The sequence below is a fragment of the Austrofundulus limnaeus genome, unplaced genomic scaffold (assembly GCF_001266775.1).
Source record: "Austrofundulus limnaeus strain Quisiro unplaced genomic scaffold, Austrofundulus_limnaeus-1.0 Scaffold284, whole genome shotgun sequence".
Classification (NCBI taxonomy): Eukaryota; Metazoa; Chordata; class Actinopteri; order Cyprinodontiformes; family Rivulidae; genus Austrofundulus; species Austrofundulus limnaeus.
Window position 1 is genome coordinate 131,278 of NW_013952686.1, and position 14,644 is coordinate 145,921.

General features: G+C 37.1%; 1 protein-coding gene across 2 annotated transcripts in view; it reads right to left on the minus strand.

The window, feature by feature from the left end:
• inpp5b (inositol polyphosphate-5-phosphatase B) overlaps window positions 1-14,644 on the minus strand; it is a 22,789-nt gene that overhangs the window by 7,665 nt on the left and 480 nt on the right. The window contains exons 2-11 of one of the 2 annotated variants that reach the window (XM_014021252.1): window positions 14,191-14,288; window positions 14,000-14,029; window positions 13,792-13,902; window positions 12,575-12,715; window positions 8,834-8,924; window positions 7,976-8,146; window positions 4,489-4,590; window positions 4,070-4,184; window positions 1,736-1,852; window positions 1,181-1,368 (exon numbers count right to left, since the gene is read on the minus strand). In XM_014021252.1, coding sequence (XP_013876706.1) covers window positions 1,181-1,368; window positions 1,736-1,852; window positions 4,070-4,184; window positions 4,489-4,590; window positions 7,976-8,146; window positions 8,834-8,924; window positions 12,575-12,715; window positions 13,792-13,902; window positions 14,000-14,029; window positions 14,191-14,263 — 1,139 coding nt within the window. In that variant the 5' untranslated portion in view covers window positions 14,264-14,288. Of the gene's footprint in view, window positions 1-1,180; window positions 1,369-1,735; window positions 1,853-4,069; window positions 4,185-4,488; window positions 4,591-7,975; window positions 8,147-8,833; window positions 8,925-11,809; window positions 11,929-12,574; window positions 12,716-13,791; window positions 13,903-13,999; window positions 14,030-14,190; window positions 14,289-14,644 lie in introns of those variants that run through there. The other variant, XM_014021251.1, reaches the window with a different exon arrangement.

Sequence of the window (14,644 nt, forward strand, 5' to 3'; positions counted from 1 at the left end):
GAATTTATTTTTTGTTTGGTTGAAAAAACTATTTTTGATTGAAATTATTTTTTTGATTGAAGATGCTTTTTGTTTGATTGAATAATAAAAACACAAATTTACCTCCATACCCTTTGCTCTCAGACTGCAGGTTTACTCGTGGTTCCTCGAGTTTCTAAAGGTAGAATGAGAGGCAGAGCTTGCAGTAATTATTTCTATCAATAACATGTTTTCTTTGTCTCTCTTCCAGAAGAAAATACACCAGGACCAGTTCTTCTGTTTGTCTGTGTCTCTTTCCTGTCCCAAACCCAGCCGGTCGAGGCAGATGGCTGCCTGTCCTGAGCCTGGTTCTGCTGGAGGTTTCATCCTGTAAAAAGGGAGTTTTTCCTCTCCACTGTCACTAATGTGCTGCTCAGGATGTGAGACTGTGATGAAGTGATTCAACACAATCTGCTGGCTTCTTTGGATTTTTACATTTTTTTGTGTACATTGCCCTGAGACGACGTATGTTGTGACCTGGCGCTATATAAATAAACTGAATTGAATTGAACATCCAGACACTCAAGAGAGAAAAAAATAGGAGCATTGTATTAACAAGCATCCACAGAGGATGATTTAAAAATGAACAAACATTTTAGTTTTGAAGAAAAACAGAACTGGAAATGTCAATCCAGCAGTGATTCTGATTTTGAAAGTAAGAATAACAAAATGTGGGGATCAGCAAAGCATGTCCTGACCAAAATGTCACAGGAATTTGTTTTAAACACTGAAATGTCACGAACAGCTAAACACTCCCATGTTTACTCACAGAAATAAAAAGATGAAATGATCCGACTGCATAACTTGTTAGTCAAATAAATCCACAACAAAAGTACAAAACAGGAAATAAACAACAAAAATCACTTTTGCACTGATTTGACTGTTTAACGGTTTTACTTTGCAGTCACATCATGATCTCATGCCTCTGATTTTCAGTAATACTTTATTTTATTACTATACTTTTGATAGTTGGTTGTAACAAATATCAGTCATAAAATGATTCTGAAGTGCCTTTTTCAAGCATTTCTGTTACATGCACTTATTGATGCACTCAGCTTTCTTTGTTAAGAGGTCACAAAAAACAAGACCACAGAAGGAACTGCTTAGAGCCCACATCACCCAGCTCTATGTGTAACTACAATAAAGGTTAAGCGGTACATACTTGTGCTTCATGATTGTGAGTGGAGGCTGGGTAAGATCGAGTTGACGAAACAGGAGTCGACTGCAAATATCCTTGTAGTCCTGATTACGTCTCTCATACTCTTCGACGTGGGCAGCAAGGTGAGAATTGACCACGCATATATTAGAGTTGTGGAACCGAAAACGGATTGCAACAGCACCCTTGTTTCCCTAAAACAGGTTGGGAAAAATCCAGTCAGAATGCTGTTAATCTAATCAAAAGCAAAAAGAGAGTAGAGTTACATGACAGTAAAGCAATACTTAAAATGACCAAAAGCTGGCAGATGACAGAGAAGTTTGCAACATTTCAAAGAAAAGATTTGATCTCATCATATTTCTGACAAGCATGCATAAAGATAAAAAAACTATAAGACGGCAACAATCTTTTTCTTTTGTTTTAATCCTGAGGTCTAATGGGGCACCTACCAGCCTACTTGAAGCTCCGATCACAGCTGCCCTCACAAACTCAGTACCTTTTGTAATAATCTAATAAAAGATCATATGTAGAAAAAAAGAGCTCAGTAGGAGCAGTTCTCACCATCCTTCCCATGATGCCTGTGCCCACAGTTTCAGCCTCCACATCAGAGATGAACTCTGCGTGCTCCTTCTTCACATAGAAGATCAGCATGATGCCAACCAGACGCACCAACTTCACCTGAAGCAGCAAATGATATACAGCGGGTAAAATAAGTATTGAACATGTCAACACTTTTCTCAGTAAATATATTACTAGAGGTACTAATGATATGAAATTTTCAACAGATGTCGGTAACAACCCAAGTGATCCATACATACAAAGAAATCAAACCATAAATGTCCAGAAATGAAGTTATTTGTAATAATGTGGAATGACACARGGAAAAAGTATTGAACACACTTCCTGAAATTTATCTAATACTTTGTATAAAAGCCTTTGTTGTCAATGACAGCTTCAAGACACCTCCTGTATGGAGAAACTAGTGTCACGCATTGCTCAGGTGTGATTTTGGCCCATTCTTCCACACAAACAGTCTTCAAATCTTGAAGGTTTCGTGGACCTCTTCTATGAACTCTGATCTTTAGTTCTTTCCATAGATTTTCTGTTGGATTCAGGTCAGGTGATTGGCTGGGCCATTCCAGCAGCTTTAGTTTCTTTCTCTGAAACCAACTGAGAGTTTCCTTAGCTTTGTGTTTGGGCTCATTGTCTTGCTGAAATGTCCAGCCACGTTTCATCTTCATCATCCTGGTAGATGGAAGCAGATTTTTATCAAGAATGTCTCTGTACATTTTTCCACTCATCCTTCCTTCAATTATTTGAAGTTTGCCAGTACCATATGCTGAAAAACAGCCCCACACCATGATGTTCCCATCTACAAACTTCACTGTTGGTCTGGTGTTTTTGGGCTGATGTGCAGTGCCATTTGACCTCCAAACATGATGTGTATTCTGGCATCCAAACAGTTCAATGTTGGTCTCATCTGACCAGACTATATTCTCCCAGAATTACACAGGCTTGTCTAAATGTTGTGCAGCAAACTTTAAAGGAGCTTCAACATGCTGTTTCTTCAGCAGTGGAGTCTTGCGTGGTGAGCGTGCATACAGGCCATGGTGGTTCAGTGCATTACTTATTGTTTTCTTTGAAACAAWCGTACCTGCTAATTCCAGGTCTTTCTGAAGCTCTCCACAAGTGGTCCTTGGCTCTTGGACAACTCTTCTGATAATTCTTTTCACTCCTCTGACAGAAATCTTGCGAGGAGCACCTGGTCGTGGTCGGTTTATGGTGAAATAATGTTCTTTCCACTTCTGAATTATGGCYCCAACAGTGCTCACTGGAACCTTCAGAAGTTTAGACATTCTTCTGTAACCGATGCCATCATTATGCTTTGCAACAATAAGGTTGTGAAGGTCTTGAGAGAGCTCTTTACTTTTACCCATCATCAGATGGTTCTTGTGTGATACCTGGCCATCATTTGGGATTGAACCAGCTGATATTAACTTGCACTGACAAGGGGCAGGCTTGCTTTCTAATTACTGAGAAAGTTCAGCTGGTGTCTTGGCTTTCCATGCCTTTTTACACCTCCCTTTCTTCATGTGTTCAATACTTTTTCCCTGTTTCATTCCACATTATTACAAATAACTTCATTTCTGGACATTTATGGTTTGATTTCTTTTTATGTATGGATCACTTGGGTTGTTACCGACATCTGGTGAAAATTTCATGTYATTAGCACCTCTAGTAATATATTTACTGAGAAAAATGTTGACGTGTTCAATACTTATTTTACCTGCTGTAAATATAAATTAAAACTCATATGAAAACATATCAGTACATCTTTAGCTGATGTGTTACATCTGTGCTGCTTGTATCAGTATTATGAAAACATTAAAGCATGCCTTCTCTAAAATGATTGTTAAATAATTGACCCTTACTCTCAATCGAACACAAATCAACACTGCAAATTTAACATGAAAACATTTTAAAAGTGGTTAAACTGCGTCTGTGGTAATTAGCCAAATGAGAAAAAAGAAATGAAAGTTATTTCAAACGAGTTGTCATTTATGACACATTCTGTGAATCCTTAAGACAAGTTAACCAGAAAAACAAACAATTAAGGAAGTTAACAGGCAGAGCTGGTACTCTGAGAAAAGGGAAGTACTGTACATGAAACTGAATAATGAAAATACTGTAGAAAGAAAAAGTAACACATTATAGGATCTGACTTATCAAAAAAAAAAGGGTAACAAGACTATTAAAACTGTTTTGTTAAAAATATAAAAATGCTACTGGCTCCCATAATAGAATAAAAAAAACTTTGAGAATGTATAAATCATTCTGTGAGAGCAAGATATAGGGAAAAAAAAGCAGGAGTGAAGAAACAAGACATTTCCTTACCAAGGCATATTTAGCATCTGGATGCAAAGCCTCAGACACAGCCTTTGTCCATTCCGGCTCTTTGGGGGTATCAGTGAAGAAAAAAGCCTCTTTGCTGAGGTCAAGCTCCTGAAAACTACAAAGACACCCAAACAGGCAAAAAAAAAAAATTAGACAGACTTTGATTCCAGCATCCAAAACTGCTTTTCTGCTAAATAAACGTTCTCACTCCCTTACAACAAAAGCAGTAAACTGACAGGTAAGCAGGATTAGTTGGCCTGTACGTCTGGAAACTGTGGGTGGGCATATTCTKAACTTAAAACCAGTTCAATGGCTGCAGGCGTCTGTCAGAGGTTTGAGCAGCAAACGTCTGTCTTTTTAATGGGATTAAACAAGAAATAACAGTGCTCTTCCTCTTCAGCAGGGTGAATCTGACTTACCCAACGCAGTATATGTCAGGAGGGTTGGGAGTGCAGCTCAGCCAAGGACAGAGGCTTTCCTTTGGTGCCTGTCCATTTACATTGTACGTACCAAGAAAAAAGCTGAAACAGTACAAGAGAAATATCAGAACTTACACTGATCCAGGTCAGACAATTACGTTTTCTTTTTTGTGATTTCCACTTAAAGAAAATGAATGATGAAATTAGACTCCAGTCTTCTGTATATGGATAAAACTGCAACACTGGGGATCTTACCAACAAACTTTGATGTCCTGCATGAAAAAAGTGCACAGCTGCATTTTTATTACAACTGACAGATGTGATTTGATTAAAAATATCAAAAAATGAAAGCGATTTTTAACCACTCAGCATATAACCAGCGAGACAAGTGTCTATGACCTCTCATAGGTTTTGTCTGCCAACTTCACTCATACATGAAGCCTCTTTAAAAAAATACATAACTTTTTAAGCCACGTGTGATACCTTTTGTCTTTCAGTTTCCATACAGCATGTCCCATTATCATCATCATTCTATTTCATTTGCATGCTGAGAACAGTAAAGTACCAGAAGCGAGTCAAACATATGTAGCATTTGCGATGATGATTCTGCCAAAAATCTCCCAGGGACAACTCTACTAGTTTTATGTAAAATGAGGTACGGCAATAATATAAATTTGATAAACWGCTTGATCTATCTCTTGATTCTTTAACTATGTTATATATAAAACTAAACATTCTCCAGTGAAACCGTAAAAGCTAACAAAAGTGGAAGCAAAATACAAAACCAGAACAGAACTATAAAAAGGACAAGGAGGACACAGAAAAAATTACCAACATCTTGTCTACTGAACAGTCAGCAGCCCCACAGTCACAATGTGGGAAAGCCAAGCCCTTTTCATTTACATCTCCACTTGCTTTGCAGGTCTACAATCAAACCAGTTTCCTTCCTTCCAGCATTTGGCTTTCAGTCTGTGGTTGTGTGTCCATGTTTCAGGGTCAGCATGTAGTTATTGTGTACAGATTGTCACTGATCAGTACACTTTCTATCCTTATGGGCCTGGCCTCCATTACTCAGAGAAATATTTGCTGCTTTCCATCAGCTTGATTATTTGGTATGTTCTCAGTTTGCAAASAAACAAATGGGTGCCAGAACAGTACAGCTTATTTAGGTCATTTGTTGAAAATGGCTACCATTTATATTAACACTCTACTCAGCATGGCAATAAGGGGTGTACCAAAAATAATCAATTCACATTAGAATCGTCATTCTCATTTACAAAGATTCAGAATCTATTGAAAATGCCCCAATATCGATACAAAAATAAATAATTAAAGCAAATCCAATGGGTTTCAGTCTCCATTTTATAAATACATGGCACGTCCTGTCGTCACCACACAGCTGGTTCTGGTTCGTATGGCATACGCATGCGCAGAAAGCACCAAAACAAAGAGGAAACTATAAAACTGGAGGAAAGATATTCAACTGGCCCCATCTTAATTTGAATGCAAAGATTTGGGCTCATTTCGGTTTTTACTGAATGAGTCTGAGTTTAACACGAGCTTCACTGTCTGCAAGGTTTGCAAAATGAAGATGAAGCACTTTGGGAAGACGACAAATGGACTCAGATTATCAGTTTTGAATGAAAAAAAAAATCGATTTTGAATCAAATCGAGGCCCTAAAAGTCAGAATCAAATCCAGTCATGAGATAGTAAAAGATTCCCACCCCTAATGGCAATTTCTGTATTTTATTTCAAGAATGTTTATAACATTCAGGGCATATTGGGGATAGTTCCAAGTCAAGCAAAGTCCTGATATTTTGAAACTCACACCCATAAAAATTATTTGTAATGACCTAATCAGTATGTGCTGTGTGTCTGATGTATGGGATGAAACTTGAACTTTCATTTGGCTGTAAGTCAGAGTGCTTGCTTTCAAATGGTCGAACTGTTTAACTTGTTTAACTATTCAATGGCCACATTTGTAAACCCCACAGTGTTGCTCATACACCACTGTGTGATTGTCAAGAAATTATCTCGTAAAAATAAATGAATTAATGAATGACTGAAAAACACACTAAGCACTACATAATTGACATTTTAAACAATTTAACATGCATTTACTTAGTAATTAACGGAAACAAAACAATGAAAATGTTAAGATTCATTCATCATGCTGACCAAATGAATTATGAATTCTTTTAACCTCTGCATAGCTCTCTAAATAGCTACACAGATGTACCRGCAGGAGGCAGTATTCAGAAAATAAACAGCAACATATTTATGTTCAAATGACGAGACCCAATAAAAAAACCCTAGTGGACATTAAAACGACTTTGCCTCACAGAAACTCTGAAAGAGCAACAAGTTGAGCAACAAAATGGAAGCACACTGCATCGGTGCATCTCGACAGTATTGCTTAATTTGGTTAACACCAACTGCTAACCCACAACTGTTGATTCATCCTTTTTATAACACTTTTAAGGCTGAAAATGTWCGACAACTACRCTGTACAAATGGATTGAAACTGCTAACCCACTGACTTCACCGTGAAATATCAGAAACGTTTATTTTTCTGGTTTTAACTGTTAACCGTGTTCAACCAAACAAGTTACGAAATAATAAGTTAAAATATTCAGATTTCCCTCCTAAATTCAGGTTTTGGTCTAAAAGTGAAAACCTAGAGGTAAATAAGTGAGACTTAAAATGCAGTAAATCTAAAATATTGAGGTAAAGAACAAACACTTAGTATTTATGGTTTGAAATTGTTCAATAAATTGAATTTCAAACACTTTAGAGCACGTGTCAAACACAAGGCCTGCGGGCCAAATGTGGTCCGTGAGTGACTCCCGTGCGCGCCCCCACCCCCAAAAAAATTATTTTTTTACTTAACATGAAATTTGTTTCTCATGTCAATGGCAAACTTTAAATTTATGGTTAAACGCAACAAAATTAATTTAATAAAAATAAATTAAATAAAAATAAATTTTAAAAAAATTCCAGTCCCTGAGCTGTTGACTTGAAGTAACTGAGCAATTTAGTTGGATAGCACAGTACTAATGTCTGAAAATAAGCTGCTTTAAAGTCATCATCAAACATAGACTAAATTTGCCATAAAGCAGCTACTCACTAGAAACTCATCAGTGAGTAAAACTTTTTTGTTTTACTTTTAATAATATTTCTGTATTTATTACAGATTTAGTCAGTCGTACACTTAGTTCTTATCAATGTTTAAAAGAGGACGAGTTAAAACTCTGGTCAAAGTTAAACATGAAACATCAAAGTTCATTACGACTGGCCCTTCGAGGGCCACCATAATGCTCATGTGGCCCTAGCTGAAAATGAGTTTGACACCCCTGCTTTAGAGTTTTAGTGTAAAAAATGAGTTTTTAGCACAAACCAACTTGCAAAAATGTTACTGACAAAACTTTCAGATCCAAACCAGCTTAGAACTGTATTTTATTTATTTATTTATTTATTTATTTTTACCTATAGTCCTCTCGATAGGTATAAAACTCCTCATTTTTCAGGAGCTCACACTTGATGAGGTTGTCACGTAGTCCGAACTGCGGCATGGTCAGTATCTGAGCTTTGTTGGATGTTGTGTGGCTGGATGAGCGCACCAGATCATCCCGGTCCTCTCGACTATAAACGTATGAACTGCATACCGTAAGAAAGGAGAAAACAGTTGGTCAATATAGAACAAATGGCAACACAAAAGTATTTTGTCCCATCTTTCACTTATCATAAAAATACCCTTTCATATCTTTCTGCCTGGCTGATTTAATTAAGAAATACTTCTTATTAAAAAAGGTATAAATTTGGAGACATTATACCAGTTTCTTGTCAAACAGATTGTTGTACAGTGAATCATTCTGTGAACTCCTACAAATTTGACACAAGTTTAATACACAGGCTGTTTTTGAAATAGTGTTTAGTGAAGATGAAAACAAGTTGAAGCTGCTGCAGGCACATGTATTATCACCGCTTCTATCTGGACTCCCTTTTTTTTTATCCCTCAAACCAAATTTCAATCTCTTTGAGGAGAGTGCTTTTGAGTTTGACCTTTTATTGACAGGGTGGAGACACGCCTGCATCTATACAGAAAACTCTGTTCAGCTGATACAAAAAAAAAAAAAAAACATAAAAGATATGTTTTTTTTCTTGATTATATTCTTTTTTGAGGTCTTATGAGGCCATAATAGCTAGTAAAATTTACTTTTGAATGTATAAGCCATCCAATAAAAGCCACTTTACTTTAGGAGGAAACTATTCTCAAACTTGAACCATCCCTGAGCAAAAATAATGCAGTCCCACTTTAAGCAAGATGAAGTATAAAACACTTACCTCTCTGGGCTGGAATGTATTTTGGACTTCTGTGTGGCACTATTAGAAGTTTTCAACTTTTCTAAAGATTCCTTTTTATCAGTCGATTTCTCTGTATGGACAAAGAAGACGAAAAGCAATAGATTTAGCAGGTGTTCTTTAAGAACTACCAACACACAAAAAAACGGCTTACACAGGTCCCTTTTAACAACAACAACAACAACAACAACAACAACAACAACAACAACAACAATAATAATAATTAAACAAGTCACCAGTTAGTGAACCAACATTTCAGCTGAGTAAACTGGCACCCCTTATGATTTATGATGAAATAAATGAAGTTGAGCTTATTACTCTCCAATTAGGGCTCAGTTATTGCCTTCAACAGACTGGAGGCCTTTCACACTTTCGTTACAGTTATTGCATCCTAAGTAGCTGCATTTGAAGGCTGAGTGTGAAGTATGAGACAGCACAGGCCCTGTCTCGGGCAACTTGGCAGCACAGACAGCTGGCTTTTATAAGAGTGAAAACCAAGACTTCTGAAAAGAAATTCAAACTCTAAAAAAAAAAAGCACTGAACTCTACATTAGGACTCCATTTGAATGATGCATCATAATGACCTAAACAATGAAGCCTTATTCATTAACACAGGATTTTGATTGGCAACTAAAGATTTATTTGGAATCTGGTCACAGTCAATACAGTTTGTTTTGAGAAAGGAAACACAGTCATGGCAAAATAAAAAAAGCATTTCTGCAAGGCATTAAAATGTCTTCTGTTTTTACTAAAATATTATCATGTTATCTTWTCCCAAAGGTTTCGTCAGACTCAGTACGCACCTCATTTCAAGAGCATTTGTGAGTCAGACATTGGTAAAGCTCTTTCTAAGAACAATCATTCATGAAAACAGTGTTGACAAATATCAAACTACCAGAATTAGGAAAACATGACAAGACCTGCTGCATGTACCAGTCTTTACAAGAAGTCATAAAGGCTTTAAATAGCAGAGATTATGTTTAGCATTATAAAAATTATTAAAGGAAAACAGCCCATAAAGATCCACAAACATACAGCTCTGTTAACATCCAGTAACTTTACAGTGTGCAGAGGGGCAGGATTTTGCTTGACTGAGAAAACTTGCAACAAACTGTGAAATCATGTATGAAGACTGCCCTTCAGGAATGCTACAACTTAGAATAAGAAGAACTTAATGGTGCATGCAATGCACAAGTAGCTGTTAACTTGAGTTATCCAAGATAACTAATAAGACAAATATAAAAAGAAGTGGTAAAATCCAACCTTAAATTGAAAGGCCAACGAATGTCTATCACCTGCGGTATTTCATACCAGAGTTTTAGGCTTAGATCATCTTCTGCTGAGTAATGTTGGAGATGCAGCCAATTTCTCAAACTAAAAAAACAATATTATGCAAAAACAAATTAAATATTGCAAGCTGTCAAAATTAGAGCATGTTTTTTAAAAGACTCCCAGCCACTACCAACACATGTTTTTAGTGGTGTCCCGGTACAGACAGGCGCGACACTGGTCTCACTCAAATAAACACTTTTTTTACTTTTAAAAACACCCCAATATTCTGGACCAATATCACTTTTTATCCTTGGTGATGTCATTTCATATTCTCAACCGAGGGCAAAAAAAACGTCTCTAGTATTGGGACATTGCTGCATGTTTTGCACAATAACTGTTATAATGACCAAATTATACACATTTTTCATGTTTTCTAGAGTCAGCTGCATGGGTGGCCTTTGATATTTGGTTGGCTCCAAAAGTGACTCAGTTTTAAATGAACAATCAATAATTACTTTCTGCAATTTTCATCAAAATATGTCCAAGGCATCACACACACACCAAATATTATCACCTGTTTTAACCCTTAAATGCTGAGCAATAAACATCCTAAGCAGCAAAAGTTACAGAAGTCTAACATGTAAAATATTTTATGAATAAGCTGTTTACATGTGCAAAGTGTAGTTATTTGAAACAATAATAACAACCCAACTATCTCAAATCAAAACTATATTTTTGCCTAACTACTACATTGAAGGTGTGTAATTGTAACATTAAGTTGCTGTGTGTGCCTCTTCTGTTATTAACATGGATTACTTCAGTACTGCGTATGCATTATGTTCAACCAGTAACAAAATTTGCAGTCAACCACAGGAAAGCTGCATGGTCAACATGCAGTTTCACACACCCATGCATTGCATTTGTCTTTATCTGCGGTTAAATCAGCAAGAACGTTTTATCAGGTCAGACTCTTCCGTATTAAACGTGAACCGACKTATTTCTACTACAAAAGCACAAAGTTCAGTCTTACACAACTTCCCGGGCCTCCAGCAATAAATACATGCACCGATAATTAACATCAAACCTTCTTTTYCCCCCCATCAATTACTCTTCATTTGATTTAGACTATTTTATGTCGTTCTTTGTGAAAAGCTTGGATTTATTTGAAGCTGAATGGAAGATAAGCAATCAGTGAAAACGTTTACTCACCGAGAAAGGTAAAGTTTACAGACAACTGATTTTAGCTAACAGGCTTAACAAACAAGGGGAGCTTAAAGAGAAATACACAGACAAGGGGAAAAACAGAGAATAAAGCAGTAAACAGATTTAAAAAAGACTAGCATTCGTCGTATTTCACATCAACAGGTGGGTCACTGCTAGCGACATCATTTAAATAGCATTAGCATTAGCTGCTACATTTTACCACATAAAGCTTCGCGTTTTGTCTCATTTTAAAAAGGTAGCTATTTATGTATGGTACCCCTATGCTATAGTATGAAGTAAACGACACWGTTCAGCCTTGCTGACGTGTGTCGATAAGTCCCCGAAATAATATTTGGCTAAATTTAGCGTCCTTAGCTTTAGCATAACAGGCTAGCTCATAATCCCAGCTATCACTGCCTGGTCCTCTCTGCGCTTATCGCCTCTTCAATCAACAAACGACGCTGTAGGATTCATTTTTCATACCAGAGGCTCTCATCACCACACCGGATATCTCCTTCTACCGCTGCCGCTCATAGTGTGTGATGATGTGTGCAGAGGATCAATGTACAGTGTTTTCAGACCTGCCCCATGATGCTAACGATAGTAGGAGGAGCTACGACAGACAGGAGGACGCCGCGCGTGCAGGAAGTCGCTCATTATATCAATGATAGGAAATTAAAGCTCGTGCACTTATAAAAGACAAAAGAAAACACGGGATTGGCACTTCCACGCAGGAATGAACATAAACAGCAATACTTCATGCGTCCTTTAGCGGCACTCTGAACAGGCTTTAATGTGATTTTGGAGTGTGTATGTTGTGAGTGTGCGCGCTCGCGTTCGTGCATGTGTGTTTTGCATAAATGTCAAAACATCATTGTTCACGATGCAAAAACACAAAATGATGTCTACCTGGATGAATTGAGCCACTTCATGATCAGAAGAAAGCAAGTGTGTTTGCATTGAAAACAAATGAATACGACCCTTGGTTGTTCTTGCCTTTTTTTTAAATTTATGTTTCTATTAGATTTTGTTATGTCAGCAGCATATCAAAATTGTGTGTACAGGTTGTGTTCAAAGGAAGTGGTAGGCTACTTTTAGAACTTTATGATGCAGGTCTGTGATGCCAAAAGCAGCCAGGAATGTGCACTCTGCGCCATTTCTGGAAACCCTGATACATATCAATGATTTTTACAGGTACCATGGGGACACTGGCTTTGAGAATTTGCAAATAAGAAAGAGACGACAAACCTGTTTTGTGGTGCAGGTTGTTTTTATGAGGTTTGCCCATGGGTAGGTGGGCTTGTTTCATGACTTCCTGGCTTCTGCTGGCTTTCTTGTACTTGTTGATCCACTCAAACTTAGGTACCTGCATGGGAGACCTGCAAACATCTTTAAAAAAAAGACAAACAGTGAGACCAAAAGAAGTTGATTATAATTATTATCCTTTCCAGTGTCAGGTCAACAGCTCAGTTTGAAGTGAGCTGGTCTTTATCAGTTGTTTTTGTGATTCTTTTACTCCAAAAGAATCTCCTGCARAATGTGRCACATCCTTTAAAGCARGGGTGCCCAAACATTTTCCCCGAGAGGGCCAAAATGAAAATCTATCCAGGGCTGCGGGCCAAATGCAGTAAGATAATACATGAAATACAAATACTTTTTAAAGTAAAGTCCTTTATTTTTAACGATTAAGCTATGCAATGGCCCTCTTTTGTTTTAATTTGTGAACTTGGAGAAAGTCTGCCATGCACTCAAGTAGCAAAGGCTCATGGGACATATCATAAATTGATAAAATATGAGTTTTTGTGGCCTTGTAAAGTGTGCAAATCTACATRTGGGGTTAAATCTGATCTAAATATTTCTTGTTGTCATTTCATGTTTCATGTTTAATCCTAATAAATCAAAGATATGTCAGCACCATGAATGAATACCTGCACTACAGCCCTTTTATATAGTCATTTGACCAATGGAAATACTGTGTTTCTATAGGATAACAGGTTACAACCTTGTAACTTTGGCAACTGTTGGTGGGCCAAATCAAATGGCTTGGCGGGCCAAATTTGGCCMGCGGGCCMCACTTTGGGCTCCTCTGCTTTAAAGCCAAATACCTCTTTGTTCTTTCAAATGCCCAGAAAGAACTAATTCAGTATAAGTATCACACAGGAAGTTTCCTGTTTACATGCCGCTGAGATAAACATTGYTCTAAACTCAGGTATCAGCAATCTGTCACAACTTTGTTTCTGATATATTTTATCATTTTATCTTCAGACTAAAGTATTTTCCTCCAAGTAGATGGTGAAAGTAAATAATTAGATGTTTTAACCAATTTAGAAAATTGCCAATTAAATTGTTTTTRCAACACGAGTTTATGTTTGTGCTGTTGTTTTTCTTGCATTAACTGCAGATTCAAATAACGTCTGCAGGCTCCGCCCCCTGTAAAGTGTTTGTGTCTGTCAGTTTTAACATACCACTCCACGCCTTGTTGAYTTCACCGAGGAACAGACGAGAGTGAGACCCAAAAGGAAGTCGGACCTCTAACTCTTTGTCCTTGTAGTTCATTCTCACCCTGGTATCAGCTCCTTTAATCAGATACAGTGTTTATTTTTAGATAGTTTACAGCTTCTGTAAGACTGCGTCTTAGTTAAAAAAACAAAAAACAAAACGAAGCCAACTCACCCACAACCACAAGCTGCTCTGGTGAAGAAACTAAAAGTGGATGCAGCAGAAGAACCATGTGAGGATACAATCAAGACTATTACTGCAGCGACGTCTTGATTTTTTAGTGCAAATAATTATGACAAAGTTATGAGGACATTTATTTCTAAAGGCATGTGAGCTGAAGTGGGAAACATAGAAATGATGTTTACCTTCGACAACAGCAAAGTCAAGAGAGATGGGTATGATGTTCTCCAGTGACACGTCATCAGCTGTGATGGCCATTCTTCGATGGGTGTAAATAAAGATTCTGCAATTTGATTTTACAACTTTTAATGCACATATGAAACTATATTAGTATAAAAAACAATGCAGAACAATATAACTCGAACCGTACAATACAGTGCTTTAGGTTCAATACACACTTGTATCGAACAATACAGATTTTTTAAAATATATTTTATCAGCTTGTCTTCTGAAGATGCTCTGTGTTGAAGGATCAGTTTATCTGTGTTCGACTACTCCACCTAGGCTGCATTTTCGAGCGCAGATCCACTACTTGCTGTTTCAGAGACATTTAATTTAATAAATGTACTTTTGAGATTAAACTAATGTTCATAATTAATTTAAATAAATTACAAGTTAAAAAGGGCATGGACATTTCTC